This window comes from Oryctolagus cuniculus, chromosome X, assembly GCF_051225735.1.
Source record: "Oryctolagus cuniculus isolate XC-2025 breed Fujian yellow rabbit chromosome X, ASM5122573v1, whole genome shotgun sequence".
Taxonomy (NCBI): Eukaryota; Metazoa; Chordata; class Mammalia; order Lagomorpha; family Leporidae; genus Oryctolagus; species Oryctolagus cuniculus.
In genome coordinates, this window is record NC_142888.1 from 129,870,769 (window position 1) to 129,885,496 (window position 14,728).

The 14,728-nt window shown below is 47.2% G+C and overlaps 1 protein-coding gene across 3 annotated transcripts in view; it reads left to right on the forward strand.

Moving 5' to 3' along the window:
* The window catches only part of CNGA2 (cyclic nucleotide gated channel subunit alpha 2), a 46,752-nt gene extending 36,931 nt beyond the window's left edge, over window positions 1–9,821 (forward strand). Inside the window, exons 5-10 of one of the 3 annotated variants that reach the window (NM_001082394.1) lie at window positions 2,203–2,338; window positions 2,513–2,605; window positions 3,815–3,985; window positions 5,367–5,474; window positions 7,196–7,302; window positions 7,600–9,323. In NM_001082394.1, the coding sequence (NP_001075863.1) occupies window positions 2,203–2,338; window positions 2,513–2,605; window positions 3,815–3,985; window positions 5,367–5,474; window positions 7,196–7,302; window positions 7,600–9,005 (2,021 nt within the window). In that variant the 3' untranslated portion in view covers window positions 9,006–9,323. Of the gene's footprint in view, window positions 1–2,202; window positions 2,339–2,512; window positions 2,606–3,663; window positions 3,986–5,366; window positions 5,475–7,195; window positions 7,303–7,599 lie in introns of those variants that run through there. The other 2 variants (XM_051833841.3, XM_070066316.2) reach the window with 2 other exon arrangements.
* Window positions 9,822–14,728: the final 4,907 nt, after the last annotated feature.

A 14,728-nucleotide genomic window follows, 5' to 3' on the forward strand; every position in this document is an offset into this window, starting at 1 on the left:
GCAATGGGCAATAGGTTCATCCCTTAGATAACTTTAACACCTATGTCCATTTGCCCGTCTCCAGTTCAGACTCCCCAGTGAGTGCTGTCTCTCTAGGTGAAGGTTTGAGATGGATTCAGGGCCCTAATGATAGAGAAAAATGGATGGGCAAGTCCTTGACACTGTTCAGAACACATGCTACTTGGATGTGATGAGGGAAACAAGGGGCTACAGTTGACACCAGATTTTCTAGATTGAATGATTGGGAGAAGGGAAGGTCCCTCTGTGAGGTGGGTAGATTGGAAGAGAGGCTGATTTGTAGGTAAAGGGGTCAAGGTTAATTTTAGCTACACTGAGTTTGAAGGTGTGAGGTGCCTCAAAGGATATGTCTAACAGGCAGTTGGAAATAGCAGTGGAGAGCTTGGGAAAGATGTCTGGGCTGGAATGTGATATCGGACTTAATGGTAACTGAAGCCTTGGGACTTGGTAAAGTTTCTTGGAAACAGCATGCACAGGAGATCCAGTACCCTAACTGTTGGTTAGGCAAGGCAAGACAAGGCAAGGCAGGGCATGGATGCTTGCCCTTGTTCCCAGCAAGTAGCTTGAGAGGTAGTCTGATGAGGGAGACTGTGTGGCTCAGTGCGTGGAGTGGCTACTCCTGGCAGAGAAGGATCAGAGATTGCAGGGGAGGAATTCCAGTTGGTGCCATAAGCTACGAGAGGGCATAAATGTGTGAAGTGTCCCAGAGCTGGCCTAGTCCTGTGTTACAGCCCCTCTTGGTCTGTAAGCTTTAGCTTTGTACCACCTTTTCCAGGTCAGTCCTAAAGCTAATTGGTACAAGAAACCTGGGCTTTGTTTTCATTGTCTGAAACTTTCTGTCTCCATGGTCTACTGCCTCCAGGGTCCAAGCAGGGACTCAGAGATGCTGGTTCTTTTCCCTTAGGTGTCCTCATTAGCATCCTGGTGTCATAATCCCACAGAGAGTGCCAGATGAGCATCTCTGAGACTGTTTGACGTGTCTGCCATCACCATGGTGACAGCTTCAGAAGCTGGAACAAATTGTAGAGGAGGGGCACTGCAGGCACAACGTCTATCAGCAGGAACCATGGGAAATTGGGGGTGGGGTCTGCAGACCAACACCAGTAGATAATTGCTTCTCTGAGGATAGCCTGTCCAAGCCTCCCTGACTCTGTTGCAAGAGATACTCTGGGGCACAACCCCCTGTTTCTTTTCGAGACAATTGGCTCCCAGGTTGTTCCTTCTTGATCTATATTGTGGGACACCTCCTCCTCTGCTCAATCCTTTGATGTTGTGGTTCTCCAGGACTCTGTCTTGGGCCCTCCCTCTGTCTCCTTTTCCTGTACAATCCCATCCATATGCTCTTCTTCACTCCCTGCACCTAATCCATATCCAAGTTCTGTCTTTTCTCCTGCCATCTTGTCTTAGGTTCCATCAGCACCCTTGTCTCTAGTCTCTTCCCTGCTACATACCCCCACCGTTGCTCAAATCCAGGCTTCACAGAGCAGCCAGACATATCCTTCAGAATGCTTATTTGATCACTCTTATACTGAGCCTTTTGAGATTCTCCACAACCCAGAAGAGTGAGTCCTCACAACCAAACTATCCAAGCTAAACCAAACCAACCTCCCAACCAACAATCAACCAACCAGCTAACCACTTAACCCATTGCCCTTGCTTTGCAAATGTGTAGCACATATTTATCCTGTGGAGACCTCCAAACCAGCCATGACCCCTAACCCCTATTACATGAGAGGTCATGTGTCTCTTTGGCCCAAAGAAGCTGCTCCCTACCCCTTTGCTCTTGTTTCTCTTTACCTAAGTCTGCTTCAAAGTTCATGCTCCTCAGGAAAGAGGTCAGACAGCAAAGCAAGGACACTGAAAAAAATGAGTTAAGCAGATATTTGATTTGTTTGATTTTAGCTTGGATAATTAATTTGTCAAAAAAATTCAGTGGGTAAAAGAACAAAATCACATTTTGTAGCTTAGCACTCTTTTCATTTTAAATTATATATCAGGGTGGGGGAGTACTAACATTTTCTTGGTGCTAGGATTCCTGGCAATGCCAAATCTTATTGCCCTGCAATGCCATACAGACCCTGGATGTGCTGAGATTTGCCAGATAGGCCTTGGTTCTATACTTACCCTGACCTCTATGGGTGCCAGGGGCCTCTGTGACATTCCTCTTGGCTCTCTGACTGGCAGGTGAAAGTACTGGTCATACATGGAGGATGACTGAAAAATCCAATGGTGTGAAGAGTTCCCCAGCTAATAATCACAACAATCATGTACCCGCTACCATCAAAGCCAACGGCAAAGATGAAAGCAGGACCAGAAGCAGGTGAGTTCACTGAGGCTGGGTGGTTCTAGGAATGGCCCAGAGGGTGCTACTTCCTTCCAGCTCCTCAATGTCTGGCTCCAGACATCCTGAACAGGGAACATGGGATATCTAGCATGTGCCTAGAAGGAAGACAGGGCATGACCAGAGAACCCTGGGTCAACTCTTTCTCTGTAGGCCACAGTCTGCAGCTGATGATGACACCTCCTCAGAACTACAGAGGCTGGCAGAGATGGATGCCCCACAGCAGCGAAGGGGTGGCTTCCGCAGGTGAGTCCCCCCCACTACCATTATGCTCACCCCTTCAGCACATGGACGCTGCCGGGGTAGTTAGCATGGTCCACCTCCTCTTGTCCACAGTAGGTGTTTCCATAAGGTCTCTACAGAGCATTGTCAGTACTGTCCTCATTCAACTCTTGCCTCTGGAGGCCTAAGCAACTCCCACAGCTCTTGTAGGGCAAGCTCAGAATAGCCAGGGGAGGCTTTCCTTCACATTTGTCTATCTTAGCATTAGAGGAGACAAGGTGGTGTCCTTCCTAGAGGAGAGGCCTAGGTAGTGAGGCCAAGGTCTCTAGCCTGGGGTGGTAGGCTCCATAGAGAAATCAGGAAGCCAGACACAACCTTTACCCTGTTCTGTTATGCCTTAACACAACCTCTGTATTGCTCCAAAGAGCTCCTATTTTCTCTTCACAATTAACTGAGATGGCACCTCCTACAGAAAGTCTTCCTAGGACAATCCCTCCTTGTTGAGCTGCTGAGGGGCCCTGCCTGAGTTCCAGGTCCTTAGTGCTCGCCTCTACCCAAGATTTTTTTTTTAAGATTTATCTATTTATTTGAAAGTCAGAGTTACACAGAGAGAGAAGGAGAGGCAGAGAGAGAGAGAGAGAGAGAGAGAGAGAGAGAGAGGTCTTCCATATGCTGGTTCACTCCCCAATTGGCTGCAACAGCTGGAGCTGTGCCGATCTGAAGCTAGGAGCCAGAAGCCTCCTCCGGGTCTCCCACGTGGGTTGCAGGGGCCCAAGGACTTGGACCATATTCTACTGCTTTCCCAGGCCATAGCAGAGAGCTGGATCAGAAGTGGAGCAGCTGGGACTTGAACCGGCACCCATATGGGATGCCGGCACTGCAGGCGGTGGCCTCACCCTCCATGCCACAGCACCAGCCCCTCTACCTCAGCTCTTAGCACTTACGATTTCATGATGCCTGTTTGCAGGTTTCCCTCTCTGATTACCATCTCCCTCACCAGACAGGGAGCTCTTGGGGCACAGCATCCCTGAACAGTGCAGATCTTCTCTGGCTCATGTTTTCTCTATCTCTGTGACGTCTAGGATCGTTCGCCTGGTGGGGGTCATCAGACAGTGGGCGAACAGGAACTTCCGAGAGGAGGAGGCCAGGCCTGATTCGTTCCTTGAGCGATTCCGTGGACCAGAGCTCCAGATCTTCTCTGGCTCATGTTTTCTCTATCTCTGTGACGTCTAGGATCGTTCGCCTGGTGGGGGTCATCAGACAGTGGGCGAACAGGAACTTCCGAGAGGAGGAGGCCAGGCCTGATTCGTTCCTTGAGCGATTCCGTGGACCAGAGCTCCAGACTGTGACGACACAGCAGGGAGATGGCAAAGGCGACAAGGACGGCGACGGCAAGGGCACCAAGTACCACTGTCTAGCCTGTGGGGCTCAAAGGGCTACCCAGCATGCAATGGGAAAACCCAGTTGAATTTCTTCTTTTAATTTTATTTATTTTCATTTTGTTTTAATGGCAAACACACACACACACAAACATAGAAAGAGAGAGAGGGGCAGACAGACAGGTAGATTTTCCATTTGTTGGTTCACTCTCCAAACACTCAAAACAGCCAGTAGTGGACCATGCTGACACCAGGAGCCTAGAATTCCATCCTGGTTTTCCAGGTGGGTGGCAGGGATTCAACCACCTGAGCTGTCATCTGCTGTCTCCAAGGGTATCCATTAATAGTAAAATGGATGGAGAGCACAGGGAGGACTCTAACCCAGGCACTCCGATGTGAGATGAGGGCATCCTAAACAGCAACTTAACCACTGCACCACAAACTTGCCCCTCAGGGGGTTTTAATGCTACTGTGGCGGCAGACCTGTGTCTACATCCAGCCCTATGAATAGTAAAGAAAGGGCCAGGCAGGGTGATTTGCTTTGCTTTTAACTCTGGCACATTTCCCTTCTCACCGCCCACAGTGCCTCCAAAGGCCAGGAACCTCTGGTGGCTTTCTCCTTTTACCTGCCCCTTTGCCAGATGTCCTTTGGTTTCTCATGAAGGGACTGTGGGTAGGGAGGGGGCTCATGCATGAGCCAGTAACTGCTGAGGGAGGTGTAGGCAGGGAGTGCTGTTGAGAGCATACACATCCAAACTCCAGTGTGGGTGAGGAAGTGGAGCTTTGAAGAAGTTGTGGAGGGGGCTGGAAGGGAAAGCCAGGATGCTTGACTACGAAAGAATGACAGGTCAGAGAAGGCAGAGCTGGAGGATTTGTTCTTTGAAGAATGAGTATGTGCCTGTAGCTGTCTGGCCAAGCTGACATTCCCCACTGGCCAGCAGAGGAAAAGGGCTCTGGCCAAGACAGCACACAGCATCTGGGAAAGTGATTTGGAGGCTGGAAGCCAGGGACCAAAAAGGGGGTGGGGGGGAGGGAACATGTGGCACTTACTTTCCTGGTGTTCTTCTTTCTTCCCAGGAGCGATGTGGGCAGAGGCCCAAGCCCTCATTATCATTCCTGAAAGCCTGAGCAAAGAGACTCCAGAGGGTGTGAGAGCCAGTGGGCTGATACGGGTCAGAATGGGGAAAGAAGTGTCCTACACCCATCTGCACTCCATACAGATGCTCAGTACCAGATGGTGGGACCAATCTGTGAAATCTATGAAAAATGGGACCCTAAGTCAATCTATTCCTTGCCCCACACATCCCAACAGGCAGTGTTTTTCTGAGACCCTGGCCTCTAGGACCTGAAGTTATGTCACACTAAGGGACCTAGTCCCCAAATCTGACCTCTGTCTATCTCCTCAGGAAAAAATTTGAACTATTTGTCTTGGACCCAGCTGGGGACTGGTACTACCGCTGGCTGTTCGTCATTGCCATGCCTGTGCTATACAACTGGTGTCTGCTGGTGGCCAGGTGAGCAGGGAGGCTCTTTGTGGGGGAGGTTGCCAGAGAAGCTTTGTCCACAGGCCATGGGACTGAGAACACACAGGGCCCAGTTTTGGACACAGAATTCACCACAACACAGCTTTCCTTTCAGACTCTCTGGGCACCGATTGTACCTCCATCTGCCCTATTAGTCCCCCCATCCCCCTACCATTTCATATGTTCCCAAGACATCATATCTGTCTTTTTCCTGGTGTCTTTAATCCTCTCTCACTTTTATATCCACAATAATCCTGTCCTAGAGGAGGCTACCCTTGTCTCTCCCTTCAATGGCTCCCTATAGCATACAGGATGAATTTCAAGTCCTAAGCACGACCTTCAAGGTCCTTTGACCCTGGCCTTCCCTCTTGCTCCATCTTCTGAATGCACCCCAATCTCATGACTTTTAGATAAGAACATGCTGCTTCCTCAAGGGAAAATTCCCTGTCCCACTCTTAAACCTATGGAGATTCTTACAGATTCAGTTCCAAAGCCACTCTTTAATGGAGCTTTCTCTCACAGCCTTCATTATTGAACTCTACCCCCACCTCAGTCATTCATTCAACAAGGATTTGTCTGAGCACCTACTGGGTGCAGGGCTCTGTGCTCCAGGTGAGGTCTAAGTGGTGAGTAACACAGGCATGGTGTCTGCTCTCCTGGCTATGGCAATGTGGCTAGGGCTAGGGCTAGGGCTATGTGGTAAGTAACACAGGCATGGTGTCTGCTCCTTGAGGTCTTAGGCTACTGGAGGACATCAACTGTAAATAGGTAACAACAACAAAAAACAACAAAAACGATTCCAGTCCCTGGTGGCAGATAGCTGCTAGAGAAAGGACAATCAAGGCACATACCTCAGATGAGGCAAGACCTTAGCTGAGTGCCAGATTGTGAGAGTCAGTTATTCAGGTTCTTGATGTTGGTGGATGGAGCACACAAGGCAAAAGGAATAAGTGTAAAGCCTCTGTCCTGGGATGGCCCAGAGTGGCTTCAGATGTGTGTGAGCCATCAAAGTAGCAGGCATAGCTGGTTCTTCAGGCTTTGTGGGGCAGCAGAGGACCTGGAATTTTGTTCTAAACGTGGCCACTCCTCTCTTTGACTAGTATACTTATTAAATCATCATCCTGGCATCCACCCCCTACACCCTCTTCCCTCTAGGTCCCAACCCACTGGGTCACCAGGTCCTGACAATTCCCCCTAGAAATTCCTACAGCTTCCAGGCTTTCTTCACTCCCATTACCTGTAACCTAACTCTGAGGACCATCATGTGTCTCACTTGGACTGGCCCATACTGTGTGATGGGTGCTCAATAGGAATACGTTGAAGAGATGACCATGGAGGCCATTCACTTGTGCACTGTAGTTTGTTCTTCCAGTAGCTGTTCACTCAACTCATACCCAATGAGCACTGAACATTCATGCCTTGGGCTTGACATAAGGCATGCAGTAACTACTAAGAGGTGGATCAGCCTTCCTGGCACTCACAGGCCAGTAGGTGAGACAGGAGAATAATGGTCATTGGTGATGTCTATGTAGTGATGTCTATGTATGGTTACCAGTTGAGGTAGAAGTTACTTGTCAACGTTTGTGGCACTAGGCTGATTGTGACTCACCAGTGCCATCAGTGGCCATCCCAAGCCTTACACACAGTGGACACTGCTCCCCGGGAAACCTTGGCTGGCTTTGAGGGTGAAACCCAGCCCTGTCCTCCTGCAGAGCCTGTTTCAGTGACTTGCAGAGAGGCTACTTCCTGGTGTGGCTGGTGCTGGACTACTTCTCAGATGTGGTCTACATTGCGGATCTTTTCATCCGATTGCGCACAGGTGAGTGAGCAACTGGGATGTGCAGGCAGTAGCATGAGTTATAAGCCCAAAGACCTGAATCTAAACTGGGACACTGATGGATGACTGTGATTTTTGAACTTTGTATTCCCACCTGCTTAGAGAGGTTCGGATCTGGGGGTGATTTCTTAGGGTCCTTCTGGTAAGCCCTGATATATGAGCTACGTTCCCTTCTGGGAGGGAGGGTTGAAAGGGCACTTTGTTTATTTCTGAGTGTTAGCTTATAGGTAAAGACAGACCTGAAGGCAGAGGTGACATGCTGGCTTATGTTTCTACTAGGTTTCTTGGAGCAGGGGCTGCTAGTGAAAGATCCCAAGAAATTGCGAGACAACTACATCCACACCCTACAGTTCAAGCTAGATGTGGCTTCCATCATTCCCACAGACCTGATCTATTTTGCTGTGGGAATCCACAACCCCGAGCTGCGCTTCAATCGTCTGCTACATTTTGCCCGCATGTTTGAGTTCTTTGATCGCACTGAAACACGTACCAGTTACCCCAACATCTTCCGCATCAGCAACCTAGTCCTCTACATTTTGGTCATCATCCACTGGAATGCCTGTATCTACTATGCAATCTCCAAGTCCATTGGCTTTGGGGTTGATACCTGGGTTTACCCCAATATCACTGACCCTGAATATGGATACCTAGCTAGGGAGTATATCTATTGTCTTTACTGGTCCACACTGACCCTCACCACCATTGGGGAGACACCACCCCCTGTAAAAGATGAGGAGTACCTATTTGTTATCTTTGACTTCCTGATTGGTGTCCTCATCTTTGCCACCATCGTGGGAAATGTGGGCTCTATGATTTCCAATATGAATGCCACCAGGGCAGAATTCCAGGCCAAAATTGATGCTGTCAAGCACTACATGCAGTTCCGCAAAGTCAGCAAGGAAATGGAAGCCAAGGTCATTAAGTGGTTTGACTACCTGTGGACCAATAAGAAGACTGTAGATGAGCGGGAAGTCCTCAAGAACCTACCAGCCAAGCTCAGGGCTGAGATAGCTATAAATGTTCACCTGTCCACACTCAAGAAAGTACGCATCTTCCAGGACTGTGAGGCTGGCCTGCTGGTGGAGCTGGTGCTGAAGCTCCGTCCTCAGGTCTTCAGCCCGGGGGATTACATTTGCCGCAAGGGGGACATTGGCAAGGAGATGTACATAATCAAGGAAGGCAAGTTGGCAGTGGTGGCTGATGATGGTGTGACTCAGTATGCCCTGCTCTCGGCTGGGAGTTGCTTTGGCGAGATTAGCATCCTTAACATTAAAGGCAGCAAAATGGGCAATCGACGCACAGCCAATATTCGGAGTCTGGGCTACTCAGATCTCTTCTGCTTGTCCAAGGATGACCTCATGGAAGCTGTGACTGAGTATCCTGACGCCAAGAAGGTCTTGGAGGAGAGGGGTAGGGAGATCTTAATGAAGGAGGGGCTGCTGGATGAGAATGAGGTGGCAGCCAGCATGGAGGTAGATGTGCAAGAGAAGCTAAAGCAGCTGGAGACCAACATGGAGACCTTGTACACTCGCTTTGGACGCCTGCTGGCAGAGTACACGGGGGCCCAGCAGAAACTCAAGCAGCGCATCACGGTTCTGGAGGTCAAGATGAAACAGAACACTGAGGATGATTATTTGTCAGATGGAATGAACAGTCCTGAGCCAGCTGCTGCTGAGCAGCCATAAAGGCTTCTCCAGCCTTGGCCTTGACCCTAAGAGCTAGAAGAGCCATATAGATCTCAAGATTTGTATGCGTTGCTATCATGCCCACTTGAATTCTCCCAGAAGCCTCTCTAATCCTGGGTTTTTGATCTAAACATCCTGAAAATCTCTCCAGATTTAGCTGATAGCCAAGCTTGTGGACAGACATGTTGGCTGGGCTTCCAGGAGCTTCAGCATGACCCATTTGAAGAAGGAAGAGGGGAGAGCTAAACTGGCCTCTAGGGGTCTATCCTGGATCTGGAAGGCTGGATACTGATCTTCTCTGAAGGACTCTATCTGCAGAACAGTGTGCACCCTGCTGCAAGACTTCCCTGTCTCTGGCTGCTTTGCATCTAGCCACTCCCCACTTGGTTCTGGTCCATACTTTTTTAAACATGTGTTTTGAACACCCCCATTTATCCTGAACATACATGTAGTTTAAACATTGGCTTCAGGTTTTGAACTCTGGTACCCAGGCAGGTAAAATGGTATGACGGTGGTGGAGGAGAGGGTAGAAGGGTGTTTCCTCAAGTCTGTCTGTTTCTGTTAGACAGTGTAGCCCCTGCCCTGGTGATTGTCAGGCTCCTGGCTTCTGGTCCATTCCAGGACAGTGAGTGAGGAGTCAGACAACAGGCAGTTGTCCAGCAGGCAGTGCCACCTGTACAAGGTGGTCAGCAAATGTGTCTATCACCCTCTATGCAGAGTATTTCTGAGGAGGTCCTGATGGTTCGTGGTAGGTAGGAGACTCTTTTGGTTAACATCTGCACTAGAGACACAAGTTAATAAAATCCATTCAAAGTATTTGTGGTTATTGCTCAACTCTGCAATTCATATTCTCTCCCCCTCTCTGTCAACTCCTCTCTTTTCTTCACATTTATCTTCTCCTCTAAACAGGACTGTTTCTTGCTGGAATGCTCTGGCATCTTCCCCTGCCTGCCTAAACATTAATAGTTCTTTAGTACTTAGCTCAGGCCACTTGACTGCACCAGCTCCTGAATAGGCAGTCAGTTCCCTCTTCTATAGGTTTCCACAGAGCTCAAGAGCCTCTCTGTACTTGCTCTTATCATATTTTGGGCTTGGTTTTGATGATTTTCTTTTCTGTCTAGACTGTGGGTCCTTTGAGGGCAAGGCTAAGAAAGTTTCCCTCATTGCTCTGTCTGCAGCCTCAGTGGCATGTTTGACACAGAGGGGATCATTCAGAGTAGTTATTCACTAGGGGAGTAGGCAAACACATGCATGAGTGAATGAGAGGATGAATGAGTGAGAGAGCCCAACTGACCAAAATGCCCATACTTCCACCTGCCAACATCTGTGTGTTCACAACATCAGCTCTGTCTGGGTATTTGGAGAGGCCCTCCTGGAGAATCAGGTGTCTGAGCTGGGTGTTATGGGATGATCAGGAGCCTAAAGGGCAAGTGCTGATCAGCAGGGAAGATCTAGGTACAAAATCTGTTGCTTTCATGTTCAGCTATACTATTTGCTTACTTATTTTGCTAAAATACATGCATAATTTGTACAGTTAAGTAATGTTAAGTACATTCATGATGATGTGAAACCATTCTACAAAACGTTTTTGTCTTGCAAAATTGAAACTATACTGTTGAACAAATTTCCACTCCTCTTGCCCCAGCTCCTGGCATCAATCATTTTACTCTCTGTCTCTATGAATTGGACAACTCTAAGGATCTCATATGAGTGGACTCATACAGCATCCGTCCTTTATGTCTGTCTTATTTGACTGCATATACCATTTCACAAGTTTGTCCATGTTGTGGCATGTGTCAGAAGTCACTTCCCTTTTTTCCCTTTTTTTTAAACTTTTATTTAATGAATATAAATTTCCAAAGTACAGCTTATAGATTACAATGGCTTCCCCCCCCATAACGTCCCTCCCACCTGCAACCCTCCCCTTTCTCACTCGCTCTCCCCTTCCATTCACATCAAGATTTTTAAGGTTGAATAATATTACTGTATTACTACATTTTTCTTATTCATATATGTATGGATGAATGTTGTTTCCCTCATTTGGGTCTTGTGAATATTTCCTACTATCAAGATAGGTATACAAATATCTCTGAGACACTGTTTTAGTTCTTTTAGGTATAGACCCATAATTGGAATTACTGGGCAATATGGTAATTCTATTTTTAAGTTCTTCAGGTACTATCATATCTTTTTTTTTTTTAGGGAAGAGATCTATGATTTTTTTTTTTTTGACAGGTAGAGTTATAGACAGTGAGAGAGAGAGAGAGAGAGAGAGAGGTCTTCCTTCCGTTGGTTCACTCCCCAAATGGCTGCTATGGCCGGCGCTGCCCCGATCCGAAGCCAGGAGCCGGGTACTTCCTCCTGGTCTCCCATGTGGGTGCAGGGGCCCAAACACTTGGGCCATCCTCCACTGCACTTCCAGGCCACAGCAGAGAGCTGGACTGGAAGAGGAGCAACAGGGACTAGTACCCGGCAATCATATGGGATACCAGCGCCACAGGTGGAGAATTAACCAAGTGAGCCTTGGCACTGGCTGGTACTATCATATCATTTTCCACAGTGACTGTACCATTTACACTCATCAGTGCAAAAGAATTCCAATTTCTCCACACCTTCACTAACTTATTTTTTTTACAGTAGCTATCCTAAAAGGTATAAAAGTGATATTTTATTATGGTTTTGATTTGAATTTCTTTAATGAGTTTTGATTGAGCATATTTTCACATATTTGTTGGCTGTTTGTATATCTTCTTTGGAGAAGTGGTTATTCAAGTGTCTTGGCCGTTTTCATATTGGGTTGTTGAGTTGTAGGAGATCTTCATATCTTCTGGCAATTAACACCTTATCAGATATGATTCAGAAATGAGAACACGAGTCTGCCCTTTGATGCGTATACATTTTAAATTCTGTTGTAGTGCAATTTCTGTATTTTTACTTTTGTTGTTTATGCTTTTGATGTGATAATTCATTTTTGCGAATTCATTCTTCCAGCCAGAATGCTAAATTTAATGCAAGACATTGAGTGTAATTTCTTGGCTTGTTCCTTAGCATACATTAATAAATCTGAACCCGGGTAACCTCACATGAAGGAATCTGAAACACTGCCCATGTTCAGGTTCTGATCCCTGAGAGTGACAGTAGAAAAGAGATAACATTCATGGTGGTACAATGCTCTGTGGATACTCTTCTATTTGGTATTCAGTTAGAAGGAAATGTCCTAAGCCCGTTCACTTCAAGAGAGGCACAGGCAACAGCTAGAAGAGTCTTTGGAAGCCCAGTCGGCTGCTTGCCAAGACAGTCATTGCTAGGATTGCACTAAGGAGCTCAGCTTTCTCCATGTGATGGACAAGATCCTACTCTTGTAGTCAGGGGATGACACACTGAAAAATTTTGCTTTGGTTTCAGCAAGAAATTTTCGGGTGTTTCACCCTGAGGCTTGGTTTCCCAGTCCCAAGAGTTGCCTGATTTTCAGCCTATATTATGGATTGACATTGTGGCATGGATCCGGTTTTCTTCAGGGCAAAGCAAGTGGCTTCTCTGGCTCACCTGGGAAACCTACTTGCTCAAGACGTAGACTTCCGGGCTCACCTCCTATCCTCTCCTCACATTCTGTTGCCCAGAAACCCTTGGGCCCAATGTCTGACAACTATGTTGCTTCTGCGCAGCTATTCCTGTCCTCTGAAGCTTTGAGAGCTTTCCTCATGCTGCTCCCTCTGCCCAGATCACTCTCTTTGTCTTTTCTTCTGCTGAGGCTTAGTTCATAGGCCTCTTCTCTGAGACCCATTCCAGCTTTCTGTGTGAGACTTCTACAAACAGATCTGTGCAGGTCACTGCAACAACTGCTCTTTTCTTATCTAAATTCAGTTTGTTCATCAAGAAAAGGATGATGGAATGACAGAAGTATTATCTATATGGCTTGTGAAAGTATGTGTGAATGTTGTGCATGTGTCTTTGTGGATAAAGCATGGATGTCTGTGTGGGCAGCTGGATATAAGCTTTGGTAGACAGTGGCTGTCTCTGACCAACCCCCATCCACTGCTCTCCATTACTCTCTGCAAAAATGTGATTCTCTTTTGCTTGTCACTGGCCGCCGCCTCCGCCTCTCTCCCATAACTGGCTGTAATATAAGAACTGAAGTACATTTTCCATTATGTGTTGTATTTATCCAGCTCAGCCTGATGTTCCCTGCTCTTAATTTAAACATGTTTAAATTAGAACGTTTCTTATTTTCCTCTGAAAATACTCACTGAAGGTAAATTGCCCCATTTGTTATGGCCATCAGTTTATTTTCTCTGCACTGGTGACCTTCCACAGAAAACAAAAGCCCCTGCTCCCACCCACCACACCCTCTCTCCTGTGATCTGACCCTAAGTGGCCTCTGCCTGGATGCAGATTGCCACCCCCGCCCAGCCCAGGCTGGGTCCCAGCCTCAACAGCATGGACCTGTTCCTCCATCTGGAGCTTCAAGCTGATTTGACCACTTGTTCCTGTCCTCAGGAGAAGGCCAAGGCAGAGGGTCCTGTTTTTCTGTTTTTGTCTGGAAATATGGAAGACCCCAACATACAGAGGCAGGGGAGCTGTCCACCAGAGGGCGCTTGGACCTCAGGAAAGGGTGGTGGGCTCTACTCTGACCCTCCCCTTCCCCACCCATCACCACCAAGCTGAGGACTTAACAGGGCCTGATGGGGCAGTTAGGAGGCTGACCTAAGTGCTTTACAGAGTTGTTAGACCAGATGTTTGTCCCATGTGCTCATAGCGGTCCCTTGAAATGCCTGCGGAGGTTCCTGGTTGTCAAGGCCAATGAACCAGTCTTCTAAGTGTGTGCATGCTAGTTGCCCAGACTCTGCTGGAGGTTGAGGAGGGCAGAAATGTTAGCATTTAATTACAAGGAGAACTGGACACTACAGTTCTCATTATTTGAGTTGTTATGGATAGTATTGTTTAGCATGGAGCTAAAGAAAATAGCCTAAGTTCTTTAAGATTGACTTAAGAAAAATTATTATGCAAATAACTGTACCACTGGCACATAATTTAGCACACAAATAATAGTGTATATCCAAACACCTACTTGACACCACCACATTTCAAAATTAACATCATCATAACTCATTTCTTGATTGATTTTCTCCCAAAACTGCTCATCTTCCCTGTGTTGGTAATGGCATGTTCGTCCTTCTAGTTGTTTGGGTTAAAATCACTGGAGTCATCCTAGTTTTCTCTCTTTCCTTCATCCATCATGCCCCATCAGTCGGGAACACTCTTTGCTTAATTTTCTCTTGGTTTTGTTTTAAAAAATATTTATTTATTTTTCATTTATTTGAAAGGTACACTTATAAAGAGAAGAAAGAGGAGAGAGGAGATGGAGAGAGAGGGAGAGAGAGAGAGAGAGAGATCTTCTACCCAGTGGCTCACCCCCCTGCAATCCCTTCTTCACCTAGCCATCAGCTTTTGGAACATGAAAACCATGGCCTATCATTCCCCTGTTTATAACCTTCCAAATGGCTTAATCAAATCCAATTTCATACTCATGGTGTCCAGATCCTGTCCTGGATGACTTCTGCCAGCATCTCCGACCTCACAGACTCTTTCACTCTGCTTCTCTGTACCCCAGGCCTCTAGTGTCCTTTTGTAGTGGGCTGGATCTCTACATTATATTGTAGTAATACATTCCCTGGTTGTCCTATTCCAAGTTCATATCTCCTCATAAGATAAGAATTTGAAGT